Source organism: Prunus mume, linkage group LG1 (assembly GCF_029339155.1).
Source record: "Prunus mume cultivar Tortuosa linkage group LG1, ASM2933915v1, whole genome shotgun sequence".
NCBI lineage: Eukaryota > Viridiplantae > Streptophyta > Magnoliopsida > Rosales > Rosaceae > Prunus > Prunus mume.
This window is the reverse complement of record NC_142698.1, coordinates 4,075,414-4,087,937: the sequence shown is the minus strand read 5'-3', so window position 1 is coordinate 4,087,937 and position 12,524 is coordinate 4,075,414. Positions and strand designations below refer to the sequence as shown.

Genomic DNA, 12,524 nt, shown 5'->3' with positions numbered 1-12,524 from the left:
AAGCGCCCACGACAATTGAAAGCGTCAAAAAGACAAAAGAAGGGATGCAACACGAGGACTTCCCAGGAGGTCACCCATCCTAGTACTACTCTCGCCCAAACTCGCTTAACCGGAGTTCTGATGGGATCCGGTGCATGTGAGTTGGTATGATCGCATCCGTTAGCTTATAACGCCTAAAACTATATAAGCCATGTCGTAAGCCCTACCTAACGACAACGGGAACCAAAAGAAGAAAATAAATAAAAATTCCAATAATTTTGCGCCGGTCCGATTTTTCGTTTCGTTCCTTTCCGGTGCCCGATTAATTGGAGGCGAGCTCCTCGGGGTGGCGTAGGGACAGAGGCGGAAGCAATTCAAGAGGAGGCGGCGCGCGTGCAGCGAATCGGGCAAACCGCATATCGGGTCGGCCTCGAGTTAGGCCTGAGCGATCGATTTGGAAGGAAGCGGCGCCACGAGCAAAACTCATTGCGTTGCCATGACCTATGGGCTTTTTCGGGCATCCGGCATCGTTTACTAGCGCGAAATTCAGTTTTTGTAAACTTTGTCATTTTCCCATTTGAATTCCGTTGTTAATCCCGGGATTCTCTAGGAGTGTTCAACCCGATTTAGGGCTTAGGGGCCGTGGGAAAAGCGAAGGCAGCGGATGAATAAGGCGACGAAAGCAAAGCGCCCACGACAATTGAAAGCGTCAAAAGACAAAAGAAGGGATGCAACACGAGGACTTCCCAGGAGGTCACCCATCCTAGTACTACTCTCGCCCAAACTCGCTTAACTTCGGAGTTCTGATGGGATCCGGTGCATGTGAGTTGGTATGATCGCATCCGTTAGCTTATAACGCCTAAAACTATATAAGCCATGTCGTAAGCCCTACCTAACGACAACGGGAACCAAAAGAAGAAAATAAATAAAAATTCCAATAATTTCAGCAGCGTGCCGGTCCATGATTTTTCGTTTCGTTCCTTTCGGTGCCCGATTAATTGGAAGCGAGCTCCTCGGGGTGGCGTAGGGACGAGGCGGAAGCAATTCAAGAGGAGGCTGGGCGGCAGCGGCGTGCAGCGAATCGGGCAAACCGCATATCGGGTCGGCCTCGAATTAGGCCTGACGATCGATTTGAAGGAGCGGCGCCACGAGCAAAACTCATTGCGTTGCCATGACCTATGGGCTTTTTCGGGCATCCGGCATCGTTTACTAGCGCGAAATTCAGTTTTGTAAACTTTGTCATTTTCCCATTTGAATTCCGTTGTTAATCCCGGGATTCTCTAGGAGTGTTCAACCCGATTTAGGGCTTAGGGGCCGTGGGAAAGCGAAGGCAGCGGATGAATAAGGCGACGAAAGCAAAGCGCCCACGACAATTGAAGCGTCAAAAAGACAAAAAGAAGGATGCAACACGAGGACTTCCCAGGAGGTCACCCATCCTAGTACTACTCTCGCCCAAACTCGCTTAACTTCGGAGTTCGATGGGATCCGGTGCATGTGAGTTGGTATGATCGCATCCGTTAGCTTATAACGCCTAAAACTATATAAGCCATGTCGTAAGCCCTACCTAACGACAACGGGAACCAAAAGAAGAAAATAAATAAAAATTCCAATAATTTGTGCGCCGGTCCATGATTTTTCGTTTCGTTCCTTTCCGGTGCCCGATTAATTGGAGGCGAGCTCCTCGGGGTGGCGTAGGACGGAGGCGGAAGCAATTCAAGAGGAGCTGGGCGGCAGCGTGCAACGGCGAATCGGGCAAACCGCATATCGGGTCCGGCCTCGAATTAGGCCTGAGCGATCGATTTGAAGGAGCGGCGCCACGAGCAAAACTCATCGCGTTGCCATGACCTATGGGCTTTTCGGGCATCCGGCATCGTTTACTAGCGCGAAATTCAGTTTTTGTAAACTTTGTCATTTTCCCATTTGAATTCCGTTGTTAATCCCGGGATTCTCTAGGAGTGTTCAACCCGATTTAGGGCTTAGGGGCCGTGGGAAAGCGAAGGCAGCGGATGAATAAGGCGACGAAAAGCAAGCGCCCACGACAATTGAAGCGTCAAAAGACAAAAGAAGGGATGCAACACGAGGACTTCCGGAGGTCACCCATCCTAGTACTACTCTCGCCCAAACTCGCTTAACCGGAGTTACGATGGGATCGGTGCATGTGAGTTGGTATGATCGCATCCGTTAGCTTATAACGCCTAAAACTATATAAGCCATGTCGTAAGCCCTACCTAACGACAACGGGAACCAAAAGAAGAAAATAAATAAAAATTCCAATAATTTCAGCGTGCCGGTCCATGATTTTTCGTTTCGTTCCTTTCCGGTGCCCGATTAATTGGAAGCGAGCTCCTCGGGGTGGCGTAGGACGGAGGCGGAAGCAATTCAAGAGGAGCTGGGCGGCAGCGTGCAGCGAATCGGGCAAACCGCATATCGGGTCGGCCTCGAATTAGGCCTGACGATCGATTTGAAGGGAACGGCGCCACGAGCAAAACTCATTGCGTTGCCATGACCTATGGGCTTTTTCGGGCATCCGGCATCGTTTACTAGCGCGAAATTCAGTTTTTGTAAACTTTGTCATTTTCCCATTTGAATTCCGTTGTTAATCCCGGGATTCTCTAGGAGTGTTCAACCCGATTTAGGGCTTAGGGGCCGTGGGAAAACGAAGGCAGCCGGATGAATAAGGCGACAGAAAGCAAAGCGCCCACGACAATTGAAGCGTCAAAAAGACAAAAGAAGGGATGCAACACGAGGACTTCCCAGGAGGTCACCCATCCTAGTACTACTCTCGCCCAAACTCGCTTAACTTCGGAGTTCTGATGGGATCCGGTGCATGTGAGTTGGTATGATCGCATCCGTTAGCTTATAACGCCTAAAACTATATAAGCCATGTCGTAAGCCCTACCTAACGACAACGGGAACCAAAAGAAGAAAATAAATAAAAATTCCAATAATTTCAGCGTGCCGGTCCATGATTTTTCGTTTCGTTCCTTTCGGTGCCCGATTAATTGGAAGCGAGCTCCTCGGGGTGGCGTAGGGCGAGGCGGAAGCAATTCAAGAGGAGGCTGGGCGGCGCGTGCAGCGAATCGGGCAAACCGCATATCGGGTCGGCCTCGAGTGGGCCTGAGCGATCGATTTGAAGGGCGGCGCCACGAGCAAAACTCATTCGCGTTGCCATGACCTATGGGCTTTTTCGGGCATCCGGCATCGTTTACTAGCGCGAAATTCAGTTTTTGTAAACTTTGTCATTTTCCCATTTGAATTCCGTTGTTAATCCCGGGATTCTCTAGGAGTGTTCAACCCGATTTAGGGCTTAGGGGCCGTGGGAAAACGAAGGCAGCCAGATGAATAAGCGACGAAAGCAAACGCCCACGACAATTGAAACGTCAAAAGACAAAAGAAGGGATGCAACACGAGGACTTCCCAGGAGGTCACCCATCCTAGTACTACTCTCGCCCAAACTCGCTTAACTTCGGAGTTCGATGGGATCCGGTGCATGTGAGTTGGTATGATCGCATCCGTTAGCTTATAACGCCTAAAACTATATAAGCCATGTCGTAAGCCCTACCTAACGACAACGGGAACCAAAAGAAGAAAATAAATAAAAATTCCAATAATTTCAGCGCCGGTCCGATTTTTCGTTTCGTTCCTTTCCGGTGCCCGATTAATTGGAGGCGAGCTCCTCGGGGTGGCGTAGGGACGAGGCGGAAGCAATTCAAGAGGAGGTGGGCGCAGCGCGTGCAGCGAATCGGGCAAACCGCATATCGGGTCGGCCTCGAAGTGGGCCTGAGCGATCGATTTGAAGGAGCGGCGCCACGAGCAAAACTCATCGCGTTGCCATGACCTATGGGCTTTTTCGGGCATCCGGCATCGTTTACTAGCGCGAAATTCAGTTTTTGTAAACTTTGTCATTTTCCCATTTGAATTCCGTTGTTAATCCGGGATTCTCTAGGAGTGTTCAACCGATTTAGGGCTTAGGGGTCGTGGGAAAGCGAAGGCAGCGGATGAATAAGGCGACGAAAGCAAAGCGCCCACGACAATTGAAAGCGTCAAAAGACAAAAGAAGGGATGCAACACGAGGACTTCCCGAGGTCACCCATCCTAGTACTACTCTCGCCCAAACTCGCTTAACTTCGGAGTTCTGATGGGATCCGGTGCATGTGAGTTGGTATGATCGCATCCGTTAGCTTATAACGCCTAAAACTATATAAGCCATGTCGTAAGCCCTACCTAACGACAAGGAACCAAAGAAGAAAATAAATAAAAATTCCAATAATTTTCCCATTTTTCGTTTCGTTCCTTTCCGGTGCCCGATTAATTGGAGGCGAGCTCCTCGGGGTGGCGTAGGGCGAGGCGGAAGCAATTCAAGAGGAGGCTGGGCGCAGCGCGTGCAGCGAATCAGGCGAACCGCATATCGGGGTCGGCCTCGAGTAGGCCGAGCGATCGATTTGAAGGAGCGGCGCCACGAGCAAAACTCATCGCGTTGCCATGACCTATGGCTTTTTGGGCATCCGCATCGTTTACTAGCGCGAAATTCAGTTTTTGTAAACTTTGTCATTTTCCCATTTGAATTCCGTTGTTAATCCCGGGATTCTCTAGGAGTGTTCAACCCGATTTAGGGCTTAGGGGCCGTGGGAAAACGAAGGCAGCCGGATGAATAAGCGCGAAAGCAAGCGCCCACGACAATTGAAAGCGTCAAAAAGACAAAAAGAAGGATGCAACACGAGGACTTCCCAGGAGGTCACCCATCCTAGTACTACTCTCGCCCAAACTCGCTTAACCGGAGTTCGATGGGATCCGGTGCATGTGAGTTGGTATGATCGCATCCGTTAGCTTATAACGCCTAAAACTATATAAGCCATGTCGTAAGCCCTACCTAACGACAACGGGAACCAAAAGAAGAAAATAAATAAAAATTCCAATAATTTCAGTGTGCCGGTCCGGATTTTTCGTTTCGTTCCTTTCCGGTGCCCGATTAATTGGAAGCGAGCTCCTCGGGGTGGCGTAGGGGAGGCGGAAGCAATTCAAGAGGAGGCTGGGCGGCAGCGCGTGCAAGCGAATCGGGCAAACCGCATATCGAGGTCGGCCTCGAGTAGGCCTGAGCGATCGATTTGAAGGAACGGCGCCACGAGCAAAACTCATCGCGTTGCCATGACCTATGGGCTTTTCGGGCATCCGCATCGTTTACTAGCGCGAAATTCATTTTTGTAAACTTTGTCATTTTCCCATTTGAATTCGTTGTTAATCCCGGGATTCTCTAGGAGTGTTCAACCCGATTTAGGGCTTAGGGGCCGTGGGAAAGCGAAGGTAGCGGATGAATAAGACGACGAAAGCAAAGCGCCCACGACAATTGAAAGCGTCAAAAGACAAAAAGAAGGGATGCAACACGAGGACTTCCCAAGAGGTCACCCATCCTAGTACTACTCTCGCCCAAACTCGATTAACTTCGGAGTTCTAATGGGATCCGGTGCATGTGAGTTGGTATGATCGCATCGTTAGCTTATAACGCCTGAAAGTATATAAGCCACGTTTGAGCCATGTCGTAAGCCCGACCTAACGACAATGGAAACCAAAGGAAAAAAATAAAAATAAAAATTCCAATAATTTCAGTGCCGGTCCTGTGGTCTTTTCGTTTCGTTCCTTTACGGTGCCCGATTAATTGGAGGCGAGCTCCTCGAGGTGGCGTAGGACAGGCGGAAGCAATTCAAGAGGAGCTGGGCGGCAGCGTGCGGCAAATCGGGCAAACCGCATATCTGGGTCCGCCTCGATTAGGCCCATGAGCGATCGATTTGAAGGAGCGGCGCCACGAGTAAAACTCGTTGCATTGCCATGACTTATGGGCTTTTTCGGGCATCCGAATGTTTTCAATTTATCCAAATAAAAATTCACAACTTTCTTACCATCTTACTTTTTTTTTTTTAACATCAAATATTATTTTATATAAAATTTCTGCTTTTTTCACAAAAATAGGAAATGTCCCTTTTTTTTAAACACAAAGGACTTTTTTCTTTTTTTTTTTATTAAAAAAACTAAACCCTTTGTGTTTTAAAAAATAAAAATAAAAATTTCCTCTTAAAGCATTTTTTTTTTAAATAATTGACGTTAGAAAAAAATTAATAAAATGGTAAAAAAGTTGTGAAATTTTTTTAGATAAATTGAATACATTTAATAAGTGTAAACTTGGAAAGCAAAAATTAGCTTATATAATATATTAATGACATTGTTTTAAGTGTAAGGAAAATGACACATGTAAAGCAAAAAATGGAGAATGTCTAAAGGAGAAGGTTGCTAGTATTCCTCTTGCACTAATACCTTACCTTTGATATCAAGTATATGGGAGAGTTGGGATGTCTCTTTGAAGTCTACCGGAATGATGAACTAACTGTAAAAGATAAGAAGTTGTACTTAACGTAGTTAATTATAGTTTACTCATCCATAAACATGATGTAATGTGTTTTGGGTGGCGAAGCAATTATGATGTACACATATATCTCCTGTCAGGCATCTGATTTTGTCACATGCATACTTTTTTGCATTCTTACAGCAAAAATCCCAGAGGAGTGCTAATCTCTCCAGGGCTAGGTCAGCTGTACCTCCTGGTGGTGTTTCAAGTACAGTGGATACTTGAAAAAGGAAACAAGTACTCATTCTTAGATTTTTAAACATAATATTTCCCTTTTATAGTTGTAATGCGATAGTTCAACCATCCAGTGCATTAATGGGCTCTCGAATAACAATGGAGCTTTCCTTTTGTCTTTTCAGACCATTTACTGCTGGCAGATATCAGTGTCTTGTAATTGATAAGGACAGTTTTCCTGGTGAAGAACTTGAGGTTACAGCATGGACAGAGGATGGACTGATAATGGCTGCTCGTCATAAGAAATATAGACATCTTCAAGTAAGATAAAAGGGTTTCCTCTTTTTTTGTTTTCTTGTTTTCTTCATTCTATTATGCACAGGAGAATAGTGTGCTGTTCATTCTGATAATGGCTGCCCTTTTTCTTCATTCTATGGAAAATGCATGTTCATGCACAAGTTGTATACCATATAAAGAAGAGACTCGTAACATTTTATCAAGAAGGTGAACTTACTTTGCCTCCAAATACTGGAAGAAATTTCTCCAGGACCTTTTCGGAGGAAGTGTCATTTGCTTCATTTCTGATCCTAGGATACCTTTAACAAATCACCGAGAGGATGAATGATAATGTTTTGCATTGAAGCAGGACTGACACAGAGGAATGTTTGAAGCAGGACTGACACAGAGAAGTGTTAACATGTTAAAAATACCATGCCGGAAACAATATTCTTTGTTTTGTTGCATGGTATAAAATCATCAGTCCTGTCCCAGAATAGTTAATGAGGTTATGTCAAGTCAGTTAGCTATATTTGACTGACTGTTAGTTAAATTAATTTAGCTATTGCATTCGTCTTTAGGGTCAACTCTTTTAGCTACATCAAATGTAGATGGATTGCAACCCAGAGGTTCACTTAATGATATTTTTCTGGGTGATGTTTGTTAGAAAACAATGTGGAATTCGAGATGGTTCCTACCTTATTTCATTTGCTCTAAATATCTTTTGGGCAGCCGTTAACAATTAATACTAGAGATTTGCTTTTTTCCTTTTTCTTTTTTTCCTTTTTTAATTGGGGGTAACAAGTAAACAAACCGAGTTCTAGGAACTCCTAACAAATCCTCAACTAATTTAGAGCCAAGCCTACTGCATCAAGAAATAAGAGCAGCAAGAGGATGAATATCAAGAGTAGAGAGTTTGCTAAAGGAGAAGAACAACCGCTGCAGCATCCAAGGCCCCCAAACTTGAGCTTCAATGAACTGCCCCCTTATTAAATTAACTGCAGGGCTTTGGTTTCTTCTAGTAAGTGTTTAAAGGAAACTTTCGACACAGACCATTCAGCTTTGCCTATGCAGAAGGGAGGGGGGAGAGGGCTGTTGCCTTGCCTTTACAAAGTTCTTGAAATGAATGGATATATACAAGGCATCTTTTTATTGTTTATCAACAATTACCCCAAAAAAAAAAAACAAAAAAAAATCTATTATTGTTTATCAGGAATCTGATGAAAAGATGATACCATAGAAAAGTAATGTTCTAGTATCTAACTATACCAACTATCCATCGCATTACTATAAACAAAATATGTCTAGCAGACAAAAAATCTCCTGAAGACTTACCCTTTTAACTTCCCCAAAATCAAAAGAACGAAACGCAAATGAAACTAGCCACCACAAAATGCACTGGTACACTTATTGGGAGCAAGAAAGTGCAATCTGTTTAAGCCAGAATTCGAAAACACAGATCAGCATACAATAAAACTGAACAAAGCCCCAAACGAAAAGAACGAAACGCAAGTAAAACTAGCCACCACAAAATGCACTGGAACACTTATTGGGAGCAAGAAAGTGCAATCTGTTTAAGCCAGAATTCAAAAACACAGATCTGCATGCAACAAAACTGAACAAGGCCCCAATCCCACAAATACCTCAGGCTTGAATCCTAATCAAACTATTGTTGCATCTATGACTATGACAATATCCATATTGTAGTTCACTAAAATCCCAAAAGAAAAACCCCCCACCTCACTGTATTTGCTCACTCACCAACCCAGAAACAAAAGTTAGGCGGTCAAGAACATAAAAATAGTCCAGGCACATGAGATCAAGTTAAAGTTACAGATCGAATTCTATGATTTTAATTCTAACCTCAAGTCATACTGAAGTATCATAATGGACCAGAAATCTTACATGGCTGTGCCCTGAGCAGCAAGTCCTACATTGCGAAAATACATTTAAGAATGTAATATTCTTCCACAAACTTGTATTCCGTCGATGAAAACATCAGATAAATTACAAAACCTAGCTTCTTGCACATGACTGAGTCAGTGAGTAGTCAAAAATCAACGAGACTCCCAATCCTTCAATTTCTTGCTTCCTTTGGGTTTTGCAATAGGCGTGTTCATTCCTGCCATTTTAGCATTATACTTCGCTCGAAGAGGATCATTGTACGTCCATCTGAAATACAAAAAACGCTAAAATAAATTTGTGTTTGGCAAAAAAATTAGGGACTGTTTTTGTTAGTAATCAAATAAAACACATTCAGCATAGTTTGGAATTGAAGATCAAAAGAGGGCTAAAGTGGATCCCATTACGCATGATGCAGTTAATTCCCCAAAATACCTATAGTATTCCAAGCCACGTCCTTTACCAAAAAGGGGAAAAAAACCTACCGAAAAATTCATCAGAATTTGTCTGGTATGTTCGCCCATTCACATCTCAACTTTTGTTCTCCCTCAAACAAAATTCACACCAATTCAATATCTATTCATACCATAAGACAGCTCCCCTCAGTGGAACCTTAACTTTATATACTAAGAAATCCAAGTGGCACAACCAAGGAAAAATACTTCTACTGACATACAGAGCCCATCTAAAACATGTACATATAGAAATGAAAGTAACAATATGAATATGACCAGAACAAATTGCTAATAAAATAGAAAAGAACAATAACTATTCCCATGTTCTATTACTTCAAAGTTAAACCACCAATGCTTTGTTCCAAAACTTTAAATTATTCCTATGACCACAACAATATCAATGCAGTTTTTCTATACATTGTTGAAGAATTTTTAGCTTATTATCCTAAAATTTTGACTCAAACTATGGCTATTTTTGTTTTTTTCTTTCCTGTCATTCCATTTACATATTAAGGATTCCTGATCATGTGACAGAGACTCAAAGGTGATGATTATAAGGCTCCAAAATAATAAACGTGAAATACATCTATAAATTGCATTAACTACAGAAAAATACAGACTCTCAATCATCTGGTCCTCGGTAGGTTGATGGCATCATTTATCATACTTTGATCTTCACTCTTGAAACATATAAAATTACCAAACCTCTGAACATGTATAGATGAATGAAGTTTCATGGGCTTCTAGATCAAAGTAAAAGACAGTTTTGGTTAGAAATACTTGTTACCATAACCAATATTCTTTTTTAATCTCTAATGCGTTTTATACATCAAACTTTACTTATTTATCAATGAATATAACCTATTCGTTTAATGATTATATCTAACTAAAGCTAATAGACAAACGTGCTGACAAATCACCATATTGTTATTGGACCGCACATAGTTTTCTACAAGACTAATGCTCATCAAGTGCTTCACGTGAATGTCTCCATATCTTACTATCTCCAACCCATAAAATCTAATGGTTTGACTGAGAAATTCAGTAAGATCAGCCCTTCAGTCCTTATTTACTTCAAAGACAATGTGGGTAAAAGGACACAAACTCTGAATTCCCCTTAAGAAAACAAGAAATATAATAGTGCTTGTGGTGTTTAATGAATTCAACACAAAACTAAAATAGGTACACAAAATAGTTAATTCATGAAATAAATTGAACTTACGGATTGTTCCAATCAGTGGTATCCTCATTGACAAGATGCGTCCATTTCGTCCTTCCACTACGACCAAAATGTTTGACCTGCATGACCTTGGGCAATATTGTTTTGTCCATCTTATCTTCTCCAGTTGGGGAAGAGAAATCACGTGTGTAAATTCCATCTGTTCCAACAGTTGCAGCATAGTCATCAGGTTCTGACTGGAAGAAAGCACCCTTATGGTAATATTTCTGCATAAATCTCCACTTCTGCTTTGGTCGTGGTGCAGCTTTTGGATGCTTCCTCTCCCACTCCCTCCTCTCTTCCTCTGTCATGTTTCTAACCCTTTCAATCTCTTCCTTCTCCTTTATCATTGCTTCCCGGTCCTCCCTATCCCTCTTGATCCTGGCAATCTCTCTTGCCTTCCAAGTTTCATACTCCTCTGCCTCGTTTACTTCATCATCAGTATCAATATCAGCAATATTTGCTTCCAGTTCCAAACCCTTCTGAATCTCTTCGTCCTTCCGAATCTCCTCCACCACAATCTGCTTTGTCTCTCTCTTCCTTTCCTCCAAATTCCTCTTCCTTGATTCCTCAAGGGCTCGTTCTTCAGCCTCAAGTCGCTCACGTTCAGCAATAGTATCTCTCTCTGACTTGGGCACAAAGACAGGCTTCAGCATCACCATACCAGTAAGCTCTTCTTCTGAGTCAGTATCATACTCAGACTCCTCTTCCTCCTCTTCCTTTACTTCTTCCTCATCTTCCGACAGGAGTGGAGCCTCTTCTTGCTCCCTTTGACGCAACTTCTCCTTGATCCTTCTTCTTCTTTCCTCCAAAGCATCTGCGTCCTCTTCCTCCGCTTCTAACCCTTCCTGCCTCTTGGCTTCTTCTTCAATTGTTGAAACAATCTCAGCTTGCCGGATACGCCTATGATCAGCTCGAGCATCCTCACGATTATCTATCCTGCTCTCAGCCAAACGGCGCAGTCTAGGATCATCTTTTCTGACAACATCAGAATATTCCTCAGTGGGGAAAGCTTTCTCCAATGAAGCAGCTGCGGACATCCTAATATCCCCATCTTCGTCGGCATCATCTGCCCACTCGGGAGCTTTTCCAGGCCAATACCGTTTAACTTTTGTTTGCCCAATTTTACCTCTGAGCTTATCCCTGACTGCAATCACAGTATCACTAACACCTGCCGTTACCGACATCGTTGCGCCTTATAGACACCTTCTAAACACTGGTTGAAATACCCTATACTCTTCCCTCTTTCAACTCGATGTTCAATCCAAATTTCTTATACTTTATCTGGTTCAGCAACTGCTCAAACAAAAAACAAGACAAATTTTAGCCCAAGAAAGAGGGCAAATTCATAAACCAGAAATATCCATAATCCATCATATGGAAAATTATAGAATTTTTGGGGTGAATTCAGCAGGAGAGCCTAGAAATTTTGTAAGACCCAGCCTCTTCTTCTAGACAGAGGCTAGGTTTATTTCACACCGATTTCGACGGCAGCATAAGAAGAAAGAGAGATATCTAACCTTCTGCTCCACGACTGGTCGAATTGCCTTGAGCGTTCTTCTCTTCTGCAATCTGCTTTAAATTTTGTTTTTTGATTTTATCACTCGCTCGTTTTTTTTATCACTTGGGCCATCCGAATGGGGCTCAACCACATATGCAGCCCAACCAACCCAGACCCGGATACAACCATACAGCCTAGTGGGCCCCACTCTTTCATCAGCCGTTGCTGCAATTTCCATTGGGATCCAATGGCTCTCATTTGAATAAAAAATAGTTTTTGGGCTGTTGATTCCAATCTAAATTATAAAATTCATCTACGTATATAAAGCAAAAGAGTAATGTTACACTTACCACATTTTTATCCTATATTTCTATACCACTGCGTGATGTGGCATATACATATTATATGTCACATCAATTAAATTAATGAAGTGTATTTTAATTAAGGCAATTAGAAAAAAAAATACTTGAATAAATCATAAATAAAAGAAAATATCAAATAATTTTAATTGATGTTCCACCTCAACATAAGATGGTATAAAGATGTGGTATCTGAATGTGGTAAAGTAGCGTTATTAAAGCAGAGAATGAAATATTTAAAATATTATAAAATACTTTTGGT

At 42.7% G+C, this 12,524-nt stretch overlaps 1 protein-coding gene, 6 non-coding genes and 2 pseudogenes across 11 annotated transcripts; all 9 read right to left on the bottom strand.

Moving 5' to 3' along the window:
• Window positions 1–41: 41 nt before the first annotated feature.
• Window positions 42–158, bottom strand: LOC148920743 (5S ribosomal RNA; annotated as a pseudogene).
• A 546-nt stretch (window positions 159–704) lies between these two features.
• LOC148920742 (5S ribosomal RNA) lies at window positions 705–823 on the bottom strand. Its single transcript, XR_016123475.1, has one exon. It is a non-coding gene; the product is annotated as a 5S ribosomal RNA (ribosomal RNA).
• Window positions 824–1,377: 554 nt separating this feature from the next.
• LOC148920741 (5S ribosomal RNA) lies at window positions 1,378–1,495 on the bottom strand. The gene has a single exon (XR_016123487.1). It is a non-coding gene; the product is annotated as a 5S ribosomal RNA (ribosomal RNA).
• Window positions 1,496–2,711: 1,216 nt separating this feature from the next.
• On the bottom strand, window positions 2,712–2,830 carry LOC148920740 (5S ribosomal RNA). Its single transcript, XR_016123473.1, has one exon. It is a non-coding gene; the product is annotated as a 5S ribosomal RNA (ribosomal RNA).
• A 545-nt stretch (window positions 2,831–3,375) lies between these two features.
• On the bottom strand, window positions 3,376–3,493 carry LOC148920739 (5S ribosomal RNA). The gene has a single exon (XR_016123483.1). It is a non-coding gene; the product is annotated as a 5S ribosomal RNA (ribosomal RNA).
• A 545-nt stretch (window positions 3,494–4,038) lies between these two features.
• Window positions 4,039–4,155, bottom strand: LOC148920738 (5S ribosomal RNA). Its single transcript, XR_016123489.1, has one exon. It is a non-coding gene; the product is annotated as a 5S ribosomal RNA (ribosomal RNA).
• Window positions 4,156–4,685: 530 nt separating this feature from the next.
• On the bottom strand, window positions 4,686–4,801 carry LOC148920737 (5S ribosomal RNA; annotated as a pseudogene).
• Window positions 4,802–5,349: 548 nt separating this feature from the next.
• Window positions 5,350–5,468, bottom strand: LOC148920736 (5S ribosomal RNA). Its single transcript, XR_016123488.1, has one exon. It is a non-coding gene; the product is annotated as a 5S ribosomal RNA (ribosomal RNA).
• A 2,535-nt stretch (window positions 5,469–8,003) lies between these two features.
• Window positions 8,004–12,046, bottom strand: LOC103330757 (uncharacterized). Of its 5 annotated transcripts, none has more exons than XR_016127817.1 (4): window positions 11,923–12,046; window positions 10,406–11,698; window positions 8,690–8,998; window positions 8,004–8,257 (listed from the first exon to the last, which is right to left on the bottom strand). XR_016127817.1 is itself a non-coding variant. In XM_008233370.3 (3 exons), exons 2-3 carry the CDS (start codon window positions 11,587–11,589, stop codon window positions 8,884–8,886), a joined length of 1,299 nt encoding a protein of 432 aa, XP_008231592.1. In that variant the 5' UTR covers window positions 11,590–11,698; window positions 11,923–12,046; the 3' UTR covers window positions 8,646–8,883. The 5 variants fall into 5 exon arrangements, 2 of the variants coding, with proteins under 2 accessions (XP_008231592.1, XP_016651072.1); XR_016127819.1 differs by having other exon boundaries at window positions 8,732–8,998; XR_016127820.1 differs by lacking the exon at window positions 8,004–8,257 and adding an exon at window positions 8,331–8,396 and having other exon boundaries at window positions 8,732–8,998.
• Window positions 12,047–12,524: the final 478 nt, after the last annotated feature.